This window comes from Lepidochelys kempii, chromosome 3 (genome assembly GCF_965140285.1).
Source record: "Lepidochelys kempii isolate rLepKem1 chromosome 3, rLepKem1.hap1, whole genome shotgun sequence".
Lineage (NCBI taxonomy): Eukaryota > Metazoa > Chordata > Testudines > Cheloniidae > Lepidochelys > Lepidochelys kempii.
The window spans coordinates 124409595-124425683 of record NC_136382.1 but is presented as its reverse complement, the minus strand read 5'-3'; the positions used below and the strand labels follow the sequence as shown (position 1 = coordinate 124425683).

Genomic DNA, 16089 nt, shown 5'->3' with positions numbered 1-16089 from the left:
CTAAACCAAAAAGCAATAATGGGTAAGAATGAACTTTACTGGTGAGGAGAACCCAGGACAGAATTAAAATTGTGAACTTAAAATTACCATGCTGAAAAGAAAAGAAAAAACCTTTGCAATCTCTTAATGTAGTGAAAAGACTATTACAAAACTTTACAATTTAATTATTGGAAGATTACAGAACTGCTTCAGTGCTTTTGTACTGTGTTAAATAAGCTGTACGTGCAAGGAGTAATAAATGAAATTGTTAATTTTACTGCATCCCTAGGGAATAGCAGTGGGGGTTACATTATTTAGAGCTCCAAATGGATCTGGGTTTATATGCAGTAATAAATCCTAATGACATTGTTAATTAACCCTGCCTCAAGCCCCATTTTGCCTTAGGGTTCAAAGACACAGTGACTAGTAGGATAACTCACCATTCATATTCTTAAAGATGTTTAGGATGGGGAGGATTTGACGATAATAGGGCACCAAGGCTTCCCCCACCATGTCAGCTGACACCACCAGGTGCTGGAGGACTTTGAGCGTGATGCAGATGACCTGTCGGTTACGAAGGTTCAGTGCATCTGTGATGTAGAAAGAAAGACAGGCAGAAACAGAAGAATTAATTTTTAGAATGTAAAAGGGAGGGGGAGAAGTCCTCTAATGGGCAAATTTAATTAAACTATACTTTGTTGGGGATTGTAAGTGGGCCTTTATTAGCTCAGCTCCGAAAGATCCCAGAGATGGATTGTGGCCTCGATGTTATAAAACCCTGCCTTGTCTGATTGTTATTTGTTCCCACAATTTATACTGAGTCCTCATAACCCCAAGAATGCAGCTCATTATTCTCTCATGCTGCCTGTGTTACTAGTCTGGTCCAAATAAATAAATAATAAAAAGAAATCCTCAGTAAGTACCACTGGGGCCAATGGAACTGCAAGACAACCTGTGAAGGTTGACAACAGACACATTCTAGTGCAACAATTAGCCTGTTTGTGAGTTTGCACCCATTTGCTTAGCTATCATTTTATTCATTTCAATTAACAATTCCAGCTATTCTGAGAACTAGTACAATGAGATAAATGTTTGTAGGGAGGGGGGAAAAAACCCTGTAGGCTTCTTTTAAAAGACACACATTCTGATACGAAAAAAGAAAGATTCTGTCTTGCCTATTTGAGATTTTTTAGTAGTTGCAGCTGAATTTTCTCTTTGCTTTCAGTCTGATGACATTTCATAAATACCTTTTGTCTCAGTTCCTTCTTGGTTTTAATAATAGAGAAATTAGTTTGCTTTCCCTTTTTTTTAATTTCAAAATGACTTCTATTTGAAAAATATTTATTGTTTTTGCAAAATTCCTCCTGTTATACTGCTTACTCCCAAAATTCCACATTTTGGGAGCAACTGCCACATATAATACTATAAAGTGAATGGGTCTGATTCTCCTCTGGCCTGCATGTTATGTAAATGTTTACACCTGTGCAAAGGGGGTGCAAAGCCAGTATAAAATGACAGCTTTCCCCCCCCCAAGAAATAGCCCAATATTTTTAAACAAAATATTTATTTCTGAAATAAGCTTGAAAAAATAATTGATGACACCACCTTTCACGATACAGATGTCAGTTAGATAAAACTACCATAACTGATATACTGTCTGTATACACTGTCAAGTGTTCACGAACTGCAGATCACACATTAATTGTATATATTTGGGGGGAAAAATCAAAGTTACTTACTAGTAATTGTTGTTCTTCTTGAGCTGCCTTTGGGCATTCACACTAATGGCATTTAACATCTCTGGCACTGAGCTATGGAACTATATACAAAAGCCACATCCACTGGGAGATGCAGTAGTGCTCTCATTGTAAGATGACATCATCGACACTGTATATAGAAGGCAGTGCACACCTCAGCCTACTTCAGTTCCTTCTCCCTAGCCCGAGGAGTGCAGAAACACAAAGAACGCCTAGGCAGAGGAGAAGGTGGTTGGGTAGTGTGAATGCACAGAAACAACTCTTGAAGACCACCACTTACCAGTAAGTAACCTATATTTCTTCTTTTAGGGCCTCTGTGCATTCCCACTAATGGGAGATTAGCAAACAGTGCCCCCATCAGAGTATGGTGGGCAAGGAGTTCTAGGCACAAATGGACTACAGCACTGCTCTGTCAAATTAAGCACCAGTATACAATGCCATGTCCAATGACTAGTGCTTAATGAAAGCATGGACTGAACTCCATGTTGCTACTTTGCAAAGCTCTATCACGAGACTCCCCTGGTTGAGCATGAGACCTGAGGAAGAAAATGGGGAGGGACAGAGATTGTGACAGGTGACAATATGAGATAACTTTAGACATAAAACTAGGGTGAGGTCCCATGACAACTTTCTCTCTACTAGCTACTACCAGATAGGATGGAATGGCCATCCAGGCACTGAGCTCACTAAACCTCTTTGCAGAGGAGATTAAGAGTTCTGTTGTGATAGACAGATGTTCTAAGGGTGCCGAGGTCAGTGGTTCATAGGGAGGACACATAAGCATAGTAAGTACTAGATTCAAGTTCTAGGTAGGAAGAAGTTCTCTCACGGGGAAAGGCGTTAGTCCCTTTAGAAAACATGAAACTGTGGGTTGAGATAATATAGGATTATCCCTGACCAAGTTATGATAAGCCAATTTAGCAGCCAAATGAACCTTGAGGGAAGTTACTGCTAACGCTTGTGATTTCAAGTACAACAGATATTCTAAAATTGCAGGTATACCCTCTTGTGATGGGATTAACTCTTTAGTCATTGGGGAAAGGATAAACTTTTGAGCTTCAGATATCTTTCTCAGGTCTGGGGAAAGTAACCAGAGTGTCTGAGCTAAATATGAGGTGGGGCACATTGTAAAGCATAAGGGTTTCACAAACCATGTAAGGGACCACTTAAAATGAAGTGGGCAATTAAGGATTAGCAGGCAGTAGGTTATATTACAAATTGTTGTAATGAACCAGTGCCTCTATTAAGTCCATGGTTTTTAATGTCCAGCAGAATTATGAACTTAAGCTCCCAGGCTCATCTTTTGAAGGTGTTGTGTGGGTTTCCTTTGAGGACAAGGACTGAGAGATCAGATATTTAGTTATCCCTACCTGAATAAAAGTGAGGATGTCATTGGTTCAGGAACCATTAGTGCGGATCATACACCCTCCTGCTGAGTGTTTCTGCCTATACATTCTCTTCCCTTGATTGGTGTACTGCTTTACGGTAAATATGATGGTGGATAAACCATAGCTACAGTATCCTTGCCACCATACACAGGAGTATGCTCCTCCCGGCTTATTGATTTAATACATGCCCATGGTATTGTCTGTAAGTACGTGTACTATTTGATGTTGTGTGGAAGGCTGTTAGGATTTATCTCACCACTCTGAGTTCCAGGACACTGATGTGGAGTTTGGACTCCAAAATGTTCCACTGTCCATTTACACAGAAGTCCTGGCAATCAGCACCCCAGCTGAGCATGGAGGCATCTGTGGTGATTGTAACAATAGGGTATAGAAGACTGAACAACAGTCCCTGGAGTACATTGTCTCTAAATTTACACAAGGGTAGCTGTTGAAGCAATCCTTTTCAGGCTGTGTACAATGAGTCTGTAATGACATACAACCTAAAGTTAGAGGGGCCTCATTCTTAGGCAAGGAAAGGTTATCATGTAAATTGATGAGGTCATGAGACCTATAAGCTTTAGGGAAAAGTGTGTTTACACAGGTTGATCCCTGCAAGTTTGCAGAAAGTCTCTTATTTTCAGAAATATATCTTCCAGGAGGTAGACCCTCACCTGAGTGGAGTCCAGGACCAACTAATAAAGGTGATTTTTCTGAGAACAGGAATGGGATGGTGTCCCCCAGTATTAGCATCCTGAACTTGAAAGTCTTTATGTATCTGTTGAGGTTTCTGAGGTCCAGGATGGCCTTAGGAAACATCTGGAGTAAAACCCTTTCCCTTGGTATTGCTCCTCTACAGCACCCTTTTGAAGAAGGGAGCTTATGTCCTCCAATAGGAGTTTTTTCCACAAGAGGGGTCCCCAAAGGAGGTTTGGAGGTGAGAGGAGAATGAAGGAGGCCTGTATGAAACTGGATTATATAGCCATCATTTATGGTCTCCAATACCCAACAATCCAAATAATCTGGCACCAGGCATTGAAGAAGGATGAGGTCTGACCTGTCGAGGGAGAGGGGTATGGCTCTTGAGCATCCATCAGAAGTGATGTTTGGGACCTTGTGACAACATGCAATGTGGGATTTCTGGATTGTGTTCTTTCTACAGAAGCCATTTTAAAAGAAGCTGAAGACTAGTATCACCACTGAGGTACTCTGTTGGTATTGAATTGGGGAGGGAGGCTGTTTAAGAAATTGAAAATTTGTATAATCTGACTTTCTTTTAGCAGTAGATGCAAACTGGGAAAGTCCCAGAGACCAGGCTATGATTCTTAATCTGTTCCCTAGTATTTTAGCTGAAGAGCACAGAGCAGCTGCAAAGAACTTGCTGAGGGGAGGACATTAGTTAAGTGTACTCTGAGGGAAGTTTACAGCCCCTCAGATACAACTACAAGCTCTGCGGCCACTGGCACAGCTCTGAGGAGATACTTATGACTCCAAACAATAGGCTTTGCTCCAGCCTCTCAGAAAGTAATAGAAGATTTTCCCTTTAAGGGCCCCAGACTCTTTAATGTAGGAAAACACTCGGCACCCAGTGCAAGGATCATTGGCAACTGTGTTAATGCTGATGCCCAAGTCAGTGCTGAACGGGGTTTGGCAGCATCTAAAATGGACTCCTAAATGAAGGGCAACGTGAGTAATTGATGAGGATCCTTCCTAATATCTTTCTGTCCTGACAGAGTCTTTTTTGAAGTAAGGCGATTGGGCTCCTTTGAGTTGACCAGGAGAACTTGAATGGCTGGTTTTGAGAGAAACCCATGTTTCTCCAGAATGTTTTGAATTGAAGTAAGTGGAAAATGCTATTGTGTGATCAAGAAGTGGAGGCAAAGCTAATAGCTCTGATGGGGTTTTCACGAAAAAAGAGAAATTTATGGCACTGGAGGGATACACACCAGTGATGTGTCTAAAAAACTGGTGTCTCAGATGGAGGAGTGTGGGCCAAAGCTGGCATTGGCATCTGTAAGGAGTCCTCGAAGAAACCAGTGATAGAAAGAGAAGAATGCCTCCTCTCTTCTTCTTCTCCTCAGACTCCCTTTGCGATTTGGAATGCTACCTCTTCTCCTTTTTCCCTGTAGCAGAGTCAGAGATGTGGAAGCATGCCTTTTGGTTATGGTATCAACCAGTGTCAATTCTAATGGCTTCAAAGGAATTGTTCCTCCTGACAGTATTGCTGATACATATCATGGCACTGGTGTGGACTGTCTAGATAGAGTTTGCAGTACTGGACAGTGTTGAGTGGGAAGCTCAGCTGCTGTAGGTGTTAGCTTTTGAGTAGATGGATCTTAGGGTTGCCAATTTTGACTGGACATATTCCTAGAGGTTTCATCACATGACAATCTTTAATTAAAGATTAATCTTTAACTCCTGGAGACTCCAGGACAATCCTGGAGGATTGGCAACCCTAACCTCAGGCCCAACATCAAGGGAGGTGCTGAGGCAGGAGTGTCAAGGTCAGTGATACTCTGATTGAGGCTCAGGAGCTGGATGTGGCTCTTTAATGTGTCTGCTGCAGCTCTTTGCAGCACATGATAATTAAATCTCACAGTGTTTTACTATTAACCAATCTAAGTTATTAACCAATCAGGATGCTTTTACTATGTTAATAACTAATTGTAGTTGATATAATAATGCTTGCTGAGTCATTTTGAATATAAGAACACAAGAATGGCCATACTGGGTCAGACCAATGGTCCATCTAGCCCAGTATCCTGTCTTCTGACAATGGCCAGTGCCAGGTACTTCAGAGGAAATTAACAGAACAGGAAATCACCAAGTGATCCATCCCTTTTGCTGTGAGAATTTTATATAAACTAAATATTTCCTGTGTCACGCTGTTTAAATATGAATATATAGTACTATAGCAAATGAAACAATGCATTCACACTACTGTGGCTCTTCTTTGGAATGTTGATTGCCAATTTGGCTCCTGAACCACTGAGGTCTGAGTATCACTGGTCTATGTGCATCTTAGGCTTCTTTACAGAAGACCTCTCCACAGAAGTAGTCCTCAAAATTTCCACAGGAATATCAGGATGGTCTGGAGGCTTACCAAACCCAAATGTGCATGTAGCCTGGTCTGAGCTGCCTGTTCTTTTATGTCTGAGGAGTAAAAATTAGGCAAATAGTGCAATGGGATATGGTGTGCAATTTTCCCAAGCACACCAGGCACCAAACCCATGAGTCTGTCTCAGGGTAGATAGCTGAGCATGTTGCACATCTTTTAAATCCTATAGAGGTTTTAGGACCCAACATGATCTCAGAGGTAACCAAAGGCCAAGAGTTCTAGCTAGCTAACTAACAAACTATTTGTAGAAAACAGGCTAACTACCCTCAGAGACAGGAAAGGTAGTTCCATTAGCTCTCAACAGAGAAGGAATTGAGGTGGGCCAGGGAGCATGCTCCTGTCTATAGACTGAGCCAATTATATCATCCTATGAAAAAGCGCTACTGTACCCCCCAGCGGATGTGACTTGTCTATACAATTCCACAGCTCAGTGCTAGAGGTGCTGAGTCCCTTGAGTGGGAATGCATAGAGGCCTTCAAAGAACTAAATTTTCACTTCTGCTGCCATCACCTAGAATCATAAGCTAGCTCAGAATTGCAATCAGAGTAGCAAAAAAAAATATTTTACATTAAATCTAACTGCAGGTGTCTGTAAAACAGATTCGTGGAAAAACTACGGGCATATGTATCCTTGCGATTTGCATAGATAACCTCCTTAAATGCTAACTTTATTTCCATATATGCACAAAGTGTAGAATGCATCCCTAATAGACAGTTCCACTAATAGAAAAGAGCTATACTTGTGAAATTCCTATTAATTTCAATGGTAGCAACACATATGCAGCAAAAGAAAGAATTGGCTTATGATGTCCATTGCTATGGTGATGGGTATGGTATAAGAATCTGAATAGAATAGCATATACACACTCAATCTTGAAGGCCTCTAAATTTTAGAAAACTGCAATGCAAAATAGGGAAATGCTTGTAACTAGCAAAAGTAAGATCAAGTTGCCCATACAACTTTTGTTACTAAACATTTATGCTTGGTATGCATAGCCGCCTCGGCCAACTCTGGGCTCCATTATGCTGGCACTATATAAAAATATAATTAGGGTCAGTATCTGCCCCAATATATCAATTAGAAACAGATGAGGTAAATATTTGTTTAATTTCTTAATCTAGTAATTATTCTCTGTGAATTACTGTCACTGCATTCTTCCTCACTAACCAAAGAAGGAGGCATTCACTGTAGTATCTGAAATAAGCGTGTGTCCACAGCGTCCACATACTCTGGAGAACCTTAATACTTTCTGAGGTTTGCAAGAACTGAAGGATGTGTGGAGGTGCTAGCAGCATTATACAGAGCCAGGACATCAATCTAAAAATGCCTACAACCAGGCCTCTGTGAAAGTGTTTGGATAAGACTCACTATATACTGCTCAAGGAGCTGAAGAAAATGTAGGCCATCAAAAGTGCTCTTATTGAGAAAGAAACCTGAGCTATTGCCTCGTGTTCTTGGAATCTGCTGACCAAGGTGGGACCCTTACAGCTCTCAACAAAGCAAATAAGTCAATGACCAGTCTATTCTGACTGCTTGATAGTTAAGACATACTTCCATTTCCTAATTGCTACTTAGAGGACTCCATTCCCCTAATAGTAGGTAGCTTCTTTCTGCTCAGCAAGCCTGCACTGTACTAATTTGATTGTGGGATTCTGCTGAGCAGCAATTTTAGGAAGAAAGAAAGAACTGTTTTCCATTTGTTTGTGGGGTGGGTTACAATGATTTGTATTGTCCTATAATTGAAGATGGATGTAGTGCTATTTGACTGTCTGACTTGTGCTTTGGCTGCACTTTTCTTCAGAAGGAGCTACTCAGATACTATAGTGATAAGAATATAGATAGGGAGACAGATTAAGGGAATCCCTATAATCTTTCCAATGGAAATACCTCAGTCTATGGATCCATACTTAAACTATGTAAATGTTACAGGTTTTCTAACCTTTGTAAAACACTTTGGATTGTGCTGCTTATCTAGTTAAGTTAGTTTTACTTTAGAAAATTTTGTAAGTAAAACTGTGTACGTTTTAATGAATCCTTCAAATGATTAACATTTTTTCTGAAGTTTACAGTAACTATGAGAAAGCAATATTAAATAAAACAGAGGATAAATAATTGATTTTAAAAGGGATAAGCCCAATTTTTCCTCCTTTACTTTTAAAGCACAGTAATAGATATATCTGGATTTTTAAAGTACATTAGCAGCACTGTAAGTTTCTTTTTAGGGGCTATTTCCCAGTACTGCTACTTGTTAAAATTAGTAAAGAACAAAAGCAAAAAAAAAAAACAAAAAACCCCACAACAACACAACCAACCCTGAGTTCAATATGCAATAAACAATTCACTGAAAATTTTCAGTCATTACACTTTATTACCAGTGGCTGCAAGTTCATAATTTTCAAATTCTCCATTAATCTAGTATTCATTTATTTGTTCAAAGAGTTGTAAAGCTGAAATTTGTTCCTATATATATATATATAGGGTTTTTTTTGGTTTTGTTTTATTCATTAACTCACAGCTTGGCTAATAAAAGTAATGCAGTTTGTTCATTCCCTGCTAGAAATTGTTTTCCATTGTTCAACTCTTTTTTTTTCTTTTTCCTTGAGCAATAGTTCCAACATCTGGGTGATAAGGACCTTGGAGTCATCTATGTTGACGTTTTGTTTTTGTCTGGCACTTTGGAGGCTCCTGTATCTCCTGGGTCAGTCTCAGATGTCAGATATTGTAAAATTCACGTCACCTTCTTTGGTATTAATAGGCTTCGTACGCAAGGGAATGCAGCTAACATCCCCCCACCCCAGAGTGGATCCTCTTGGAGATCTAGTTTTAAGATATCAGACTAGATGTTTTTAATAAAGTTGATCAGGTTAGAGCCCTTTTTCCCAGATAGAATATTGAGAACCCAGACATTGAAGAACTGAATTGAATTCTCCAATATTCTATTTTCCTCTCAAAACATAACAAATTTGGTTAGTTTTGTTATTTTAAAGTATTTTAATAATTAGCTTCTGATTGCTTTGAGCTTCACTTTCATCAGTTTAAACCTACTTTTCAAAGGCACTTACCTGAGAATCCATATTAAAAAGCTTGTGCTGACAATTTCCATTTTGTTTTCCTTTCTGTTGTAATAACTGGGCCTACAAAAATTTACCCTAATTGTGAGCTCAACTATAAAAAATAAGTAAAATTTCACAATTTCACAATAACCTGTGTTGATGGAGAAAAGGTACAAAGGGAGGGGGAAAAAAGTCCTAACAAAAAGGCCTACTAATATAACACAAACTGTTAAAAATCATGCCTTGTAATCAAAAGGAGTTAAGAACCAAAAATGAATTAACTAAAATTGGTATGTCAAATTTTAGGCCTAATTGGATGAATAAAACAACAAGTAAATGGACCATTCTTCCTATCACTCCCCTTTTGGGGTCTCAAAAAGAGATTTTCAGGGAAAAACATGGATGAAGGCAACTACAATATGGGCTAACTAAAAGACACATGAAGGGGAAGAAGGGGGCTTCACTATCATAGCTGTCACCCTCACCATCTCCTGGGATGTTGGACCTTCTTCATCCTGAACCTGAATGATGTGCTGACCAGACCAGACCAAAGAGAGAAAGGTAGACATCACCACCTCCACCAGATCCAGTTGAATCCCAACCATCTCCTTTTCTTTTCCTATTTTCTTTCCTATCCCTCTCTTTTCCTTCTGTCTAATAAAATCTTGCTTAGCCAGCCAAGACTGTATATTTTGCAACCCTGCTGTAAGCCTGTGACTAGAAAGGTGGCTAAATGCAATTCCCTAAACAGCCCGATGTTGGGCACAAGTTTGTCAGGTCTTGGAGTGGCTGATAAGACCATGTGCTGGGCCTGTGTTTTTCCAGCAGTGAGGTTGCAAGTGAAAGTCAACACAAGAGACAGAAGCTGCATTTTCTAACTTTGCTGTTTTCCTTCTCCTTTGTGTGTTTATCTGTCTTTTAGGAAATGGGATTGGACTTTAACAGCAATAATAGCAGTTCCAGCTCACCTCAAGTAACTTTATCTCTTTCCCCCCAAAAGGACTGTTGCTATCATCTTTAACACTAGCTTTAAAAAAAACAAACAAACAAAACAAACAAACCACCCCACTGTCAAACAAGAGTTTTCTCCTTCTAAAAGCTCTCTCCAGCTAAAAGAAAAGGGAACAAGGGGAATAGTTAAAATAAAAGCCTTATTTAGTACTTTACATTAAACACATGTTCCAACTGCTTTTCCTTCCTTTCTGTATCTTTAATCAAAAGTTAAGATTTATAATGGCGTGTTTGCCGTCATACTAAGCAGGCTAAGGTCTCTGTATACCAAACACTGAATCTTGTTTAAAACTGTTTAATATTGGAGAGTGGACTAGGTCACGTTTACACTTTTGATTCTTTGGGCCTATGTATTCCATCTAAATTAATACAGTTCTCAAGACCAAAGACTGAAGCCTGTCTTGTTTTGCATTCCTCACCTCCCACATACTGGTAGAAGCAGCATTTGTTTTAGCAGATTCTTTGTCTTAAGTAGAATTCTCCTCTATTAGAGTGGGACAAAATGATGTAGATCAGTTCTCCTGCAGGGTAACGAGCCCACAGGGCAAAGAAACTTCTATTGTTGTGGCATACTTAATTTTGTTGATTTTAAACCCCAAGTACTTACTGTCTTAGATATTACAGTCTTATTTCCTTAAATAGTGGAAATTAATGAAAAAGTAAAGTTTAAAGAGCAAATGATTTGTGACCTCTGAAAAATACATTTGCTCAGGCTTGCATCTCCTCCCCCACTCATAGCACCTTTCAGCACAAAATACTCACACTAAGGAAGTATGCCAATTTTATAGATGAGTAAACTGAGGCACAGAAATGCTAAGGTCACACAGTGACTTATTGACCAAGCTGGGAACAGCAAAACACTTAAGCATATGAGTAGTCCCCATTTAATTTCAGTTACATACATATCTAATTGCATTGATGGATCAGGGCTACGAGTTCTGCCTCTCTGGGTATGTCTAGACTGCAGTTAGACGCTCATGGCTGGCTTGTAACAGCCTCAGGTTCACAGGACTCGGGCTGCAGGGCTGTTTAACTACAATGTAGACATTTAGGCTTAGGCTGCAGCCCTAGCTCTAGGGCCAGTGGTAAGCTGGAGCCGGTTCGCACCGGTTCACTAGAACCGGTTGTTAAATTTAAAAAGGGCTTCTAAATTTAACAAGTGGCCAAAAATGGCACCTTAGGTGCCGACTCCATGGGTGCTCTGGGGCTGGAGCACCCACAGGGAAAATTTGATGGGTGCAGAGCATCCACCGGCAGCTCCCCAGCCCGCGCTAGGCCCCAGCTCACCTCCGCTCCACCTCCGCCTCCTCCCCTGAACGCACCGCTCCGCTCTGCTTCTCTGCCCCCCTTCTTGCCCCCCCCGGTTTCCCGCAAATCAGCTGTTTGCGCGGAAAGCCGGGGAGGGCTGAGAAGCAGGTGGCGGCTTCACGCTCAGGCCCAGGGAGGCGGAGCGGAGGTGAGCTGGGCAGGGGGGTGCAAGGAGGGCCGCCTGCCCCACAGCAGGTAATCCAGGCCGGGGGGGGGGGCACAAGGGAACCACTCCCCGCCCCAGCTCACCTCTGCCTCCCTGGGCCTGAGCGCGAAGCCACCACCTGCTTCTCAGCCCTCCCAGGCTTCCTGTGCGAACAGCTGATTCGTGGGAAGCTGGGGGCGGGTGAGGGGGGCAGAAGCAGAGCGGGGCAGCGTGTTCAGGGGAGGAGGTAGAGCGGAGGGGAGCTGGGGCCGGGCGTGGGGAGCTGCTGGTGGGTGCTCTGCACCCACCAAATTTTCCCCATGGGTGCTCCAGCCCTGGAGCAGCCACAGAGTCAGCACCTAAGGTGCCACTTTTGATGTGATCAGTGGGGGGAGCAGCTACTCCCTCTGCTCCCCCCATAACTACGCTCCCCCAACCCTAGGAGCCAGAGGGACCTGCTGGATACTTCCTGGGAGCCGCCCCAGGTAAGCACCACCGGGACTCCCCACCTCGTCCCCTGGCAGGTCCCTCTGGCTCTTAGGGGTGGGGTGGGCACCCACTATGGTGGCCCACTAGACCCTCCTGCCCAGTTCTGGGGGTGGTCAGGGGACAGGGGAGGGGAGTGGATGGGGCAGGAGTCCGGGGGGGGGCATCAAGGAACACGGGGGGTTGGATGGGGCAGGAGTCCCCGGGGAGCGGGCCACAACCCCCTCGTGGGGTGAGGAGGGAACTGGTTGTTAAGATTTTGGCAGCTCATCACTGTCTAGGGCCCTCCCACCTTACAGGGTCCTGGAGTCTAAGCTCCAACAGCTCACAGCCCAAGCCCTGTGAGTACAAGTCAGCTGGCATGGGCCAGTCATGGTTTTTAGTTGCAATATAGATGACATCCTCAGCCTCTACCACCAAGACAATATCTTGAATGGATTTTAATAAAGCAGTTAATCCTTCCCTATTTATTACCTGGACAATACTTCCAATAGCATTCGTTAACTTTTCAGAAAGAAAACAAGTGTGCTTTATAGCATCCAAAGAAGGCCAGATGTAGGATGGAGTGTCAACCCCTCCTCTTCCAAAGCTGGGAAAATGTTCATGTACACAAATATTTTAATACAGATAGCAAAATATTGTACAAAGCTAAGTGTATAAGTTTAAAAAATTATTAAACTTCCTTTGTTCTCCCTCCCTTTTCATCTGATTTCTTACTTTCCCCTCTAACTTGCTGAATTTTTTCCCCAGTCTTTTTCCATGTTTTCCCTGAGGCTAATATTTCTTTCCATTCCCTTTTCCTGATTTGGCCTCCTCCTCTCCCATTTTGTCCCTATTTTCGTGCAATTACCTCTCCCCTCTATTTTTACCACACAAAGTCCTACCACACAAACTCTATTTCTAACCCCAGCCCTCCTAAGTATTAAAGGCTTATTGGATGATACAATTAATTTGCAGATTTCACCCTCTAAATCTGTGTGAGATGACAGTCAGTTTTGGATGAAGCTTTTCCTGTGGAACAAGTCAGGAAATTTTGTAGTGGTTAGAGGATGGAAGTAAATTTAAGATTGGAGGTAATAAGAAAAAAACCCGCTACAATATCTGGAAATGCTGAAGTAACATTTTCTGAGCTGCAGAATCCAATCTAAGCCTGGTAATTGCCAACATACATTTTGTTTTTTCAACTGTTGGATGTAAATGCGTCAATATTTCAGAATCAGGAAACAAACAAAAATCAAAGACTTTTGCTTTCTTTGAATGCAAGCCATGTCTTCAAAAAAGAGGAAGTTTGTTCAGAATTAGTTTTCAATCTCTGATTTTAATAGAGTCAGGATTTTTTTCTTTAGGCCTATAGTTAAACAGAAATTAGTCAATTTACTAAAGGTATACTTTATTGGAGGGTAAAAATGTCCAGTTAAGGAAGGTAGATCTATGAGCACATTGCATGAATATGGTTTAAGCTTTCTGCAAAAGAGGGAGGTGTAAGATATCACCAAGCTACTCAATAATGTGAAGATATCCAAGGGAAAATAGTACTACAGTGCAAATCCACTTTTAATAGTGGCTAACAGTAATAACTACAGCCTCACATGCTTTATACAACAGTGACCCTGATTTAATACTAAATTTAAAAACTATATTATCGCCCATGAAATGAACCAACATTTTACAAATCAATACAATGGGGAGTCAGAGGAAACAATCACATTAATTCAGAGATCTATGAGGACATTAGAAAGGACGCTGTAGGTCAGACTATGGAGGACTGTTCAGCTCTTTTCTCACATATTTCTCTATATCTAAAACCTATAAAAAGCTATTTTTCCTTAGTGAAATTGAGTTTCAGCAAAGCTTAAGATATCTGTGATCTAGCCTGTCACAGCAGAAATGTTTGAGCATGGTAACACAGCCTCTCAGACTAAAATTTCACGACTGTTTGAGATGGAACTGGTTCACTTCTGACTCAATCAGCAATTTACTCTTGTCAATGAAATTGTGTTGTAGCAGTATTTCCATCTAAGTTACATTTTTAAAGAGCAATATGAATTCTGTTGTACAATAAAATATCTATTACAAAGACAGCTTCTCAGGCATCTACGGAACACCTAAAGTGAACTATACATGGGTGCAGTTACTGCTTCTTAAAGTAAGTCATTGTGCATTACATCTTTGTATATTATTATTCAAATGTTATTTATAATTTATTCTGACAAATCTAAAATTTAAATCAACAATTTTGAAACAGAATAGCTATCAAAAAGAAATTTTACATACTCCTTTAATGATTAGATAGAAATCTAAAACACTAGCTTTCCATTGCTAAGTAAATACTATAATAGTCATCCAGTTTTGTTCTATTCTTGGCAGCCCATGGCCACTAGGGGCCTTGATCCACCTGATTGCAAATTAGTGCAGCCTCAGGGCTACTGTAACTGAAAATAAGGAAACACAAATATTGCTTAAAGGCAGGTTTGTCCCCCATCTCTGTGCCAAACATTGGAACAAAGTAATCGAGAAACAGGGTCTTTGCAGTACTATTTTAATTATTGCCTGAATACATAAATGGATACAAATTGGGAATTCATGTTGGATTCAAAGCTCTCATGGTAAATTTTTGTTTTGGTCAGATGGTCTTTCTAGGGCACAGTCCAGAGATGCGAGAGATCTGGATTGTATTCCTATCTCTGCCACACCTTGTGACCTGAGGCAAGTTTAATCATTTTCTACCTTGCTTTCCCGATTGGTAATATGAGGATAAAAATATTCTCCTGCCTCACAAGTATGAAGATATTTCACTGTGTGTTATGCATTATAACTTGCACAGTAATTCTGCAAGATACTTTTTTGTGAAGTTATTCTAGAGATTCAGGGGACTTGAATTTGGAATGAAGAATGAGTTTTTCCGATCAGATGAGGGGAGAATTATTCCAGTGTGACTTTGTGAAATGTATACTTTATCATGGAACATAGAGATGGAAAAGACTCATTTGCAGTGCTTGAGTCCTGCTGGAATACTCTGGGATACTGTTCCACCACTTTTCTGGTGAGTGGAAACGGCGCATTACGGCAGTTCCAGTACTTGTGTTCCAGCACTTCTTGAGTGAAGCACTCACCCACCTCTCATTTGGTCAACTTGTCCATCTCGTGGCCAACTCAGGAAAATTTCCTGCAGCATATTCTCAAATGCTTGATCCATTTCCAGTCTAGATGATTAATGCAATGGGGCTTTCTCCATTTCCCTTGGAAGATAATGAAGGGTCTACAGACTTTGCTCTTAGGAAATTTTTCCTGCTATTCTTTTAGTTGGATGATATCACTTATCGGTGTATCTATTTTGAACACCTTTAAATAATTTGTTTTACCTTGTTTTTATACCCATCTAACTGTACTGGTAGACTGTGTCATCCTACTTAGTCACTGCAAGATGACATATATTTTAATCTTTCCAGACAAGTCATTCATTCTTGTTCTGAATTTCTTCCATGTTGTTGAATTATTGTTATAAAGTGTTGTAAAAATATTTTTACAAGGAGTTTGGACAGACAGTCTTTCAAAGGTGTGAAATGATGAAAGGCAATTATATTTGGACCTAACCTGCATTCGTCCATATTATTTTAATCCTGTTCATGCATTAGAGTAATGAATTGATTCAATTTTTTGCTATCACTATCTTGCTTCTCTTCAGACATTGCCTTGCTATCCTATTCGAGAGAAATTGTTATGAAGGAAGTGATTTTCATATGTTGATTAACTAATATTTGTCAGCTTGAGGTTGTATTTTTTGTGATTATTAAATTATGAACTGTGTTAAGCAAGAACATGTAGGGCAGGAGAAGGATAAATTGCT

At 40.7% G+C, this 16089-nt stretch overlaps 1 protein-coding gene across 5 annotated transcripts in view; it reads right to left on the bottom strand.

The window, feature by feature from the left end:
- PACRG (parkin coregulated) overlaps positions 1-16089 on the bottom strand; it is a 493217-nt gene that overhangs the window by 153943 nt on the left and 323185 nt on the right. For all 5 annotated transcript variants that reach the window (XM_073337862.2, XM_073337863.2, XM_073337860.2 and 2 more), the window contains exon 5: positions 420-569. In XM_073337862.2, coding sequence (XP_073193963.1) covers positions 420-569 — 150 coding nt within the window. The remainder of the gene's footprint in view (positions 1-419; positions 570-16089) is intronic.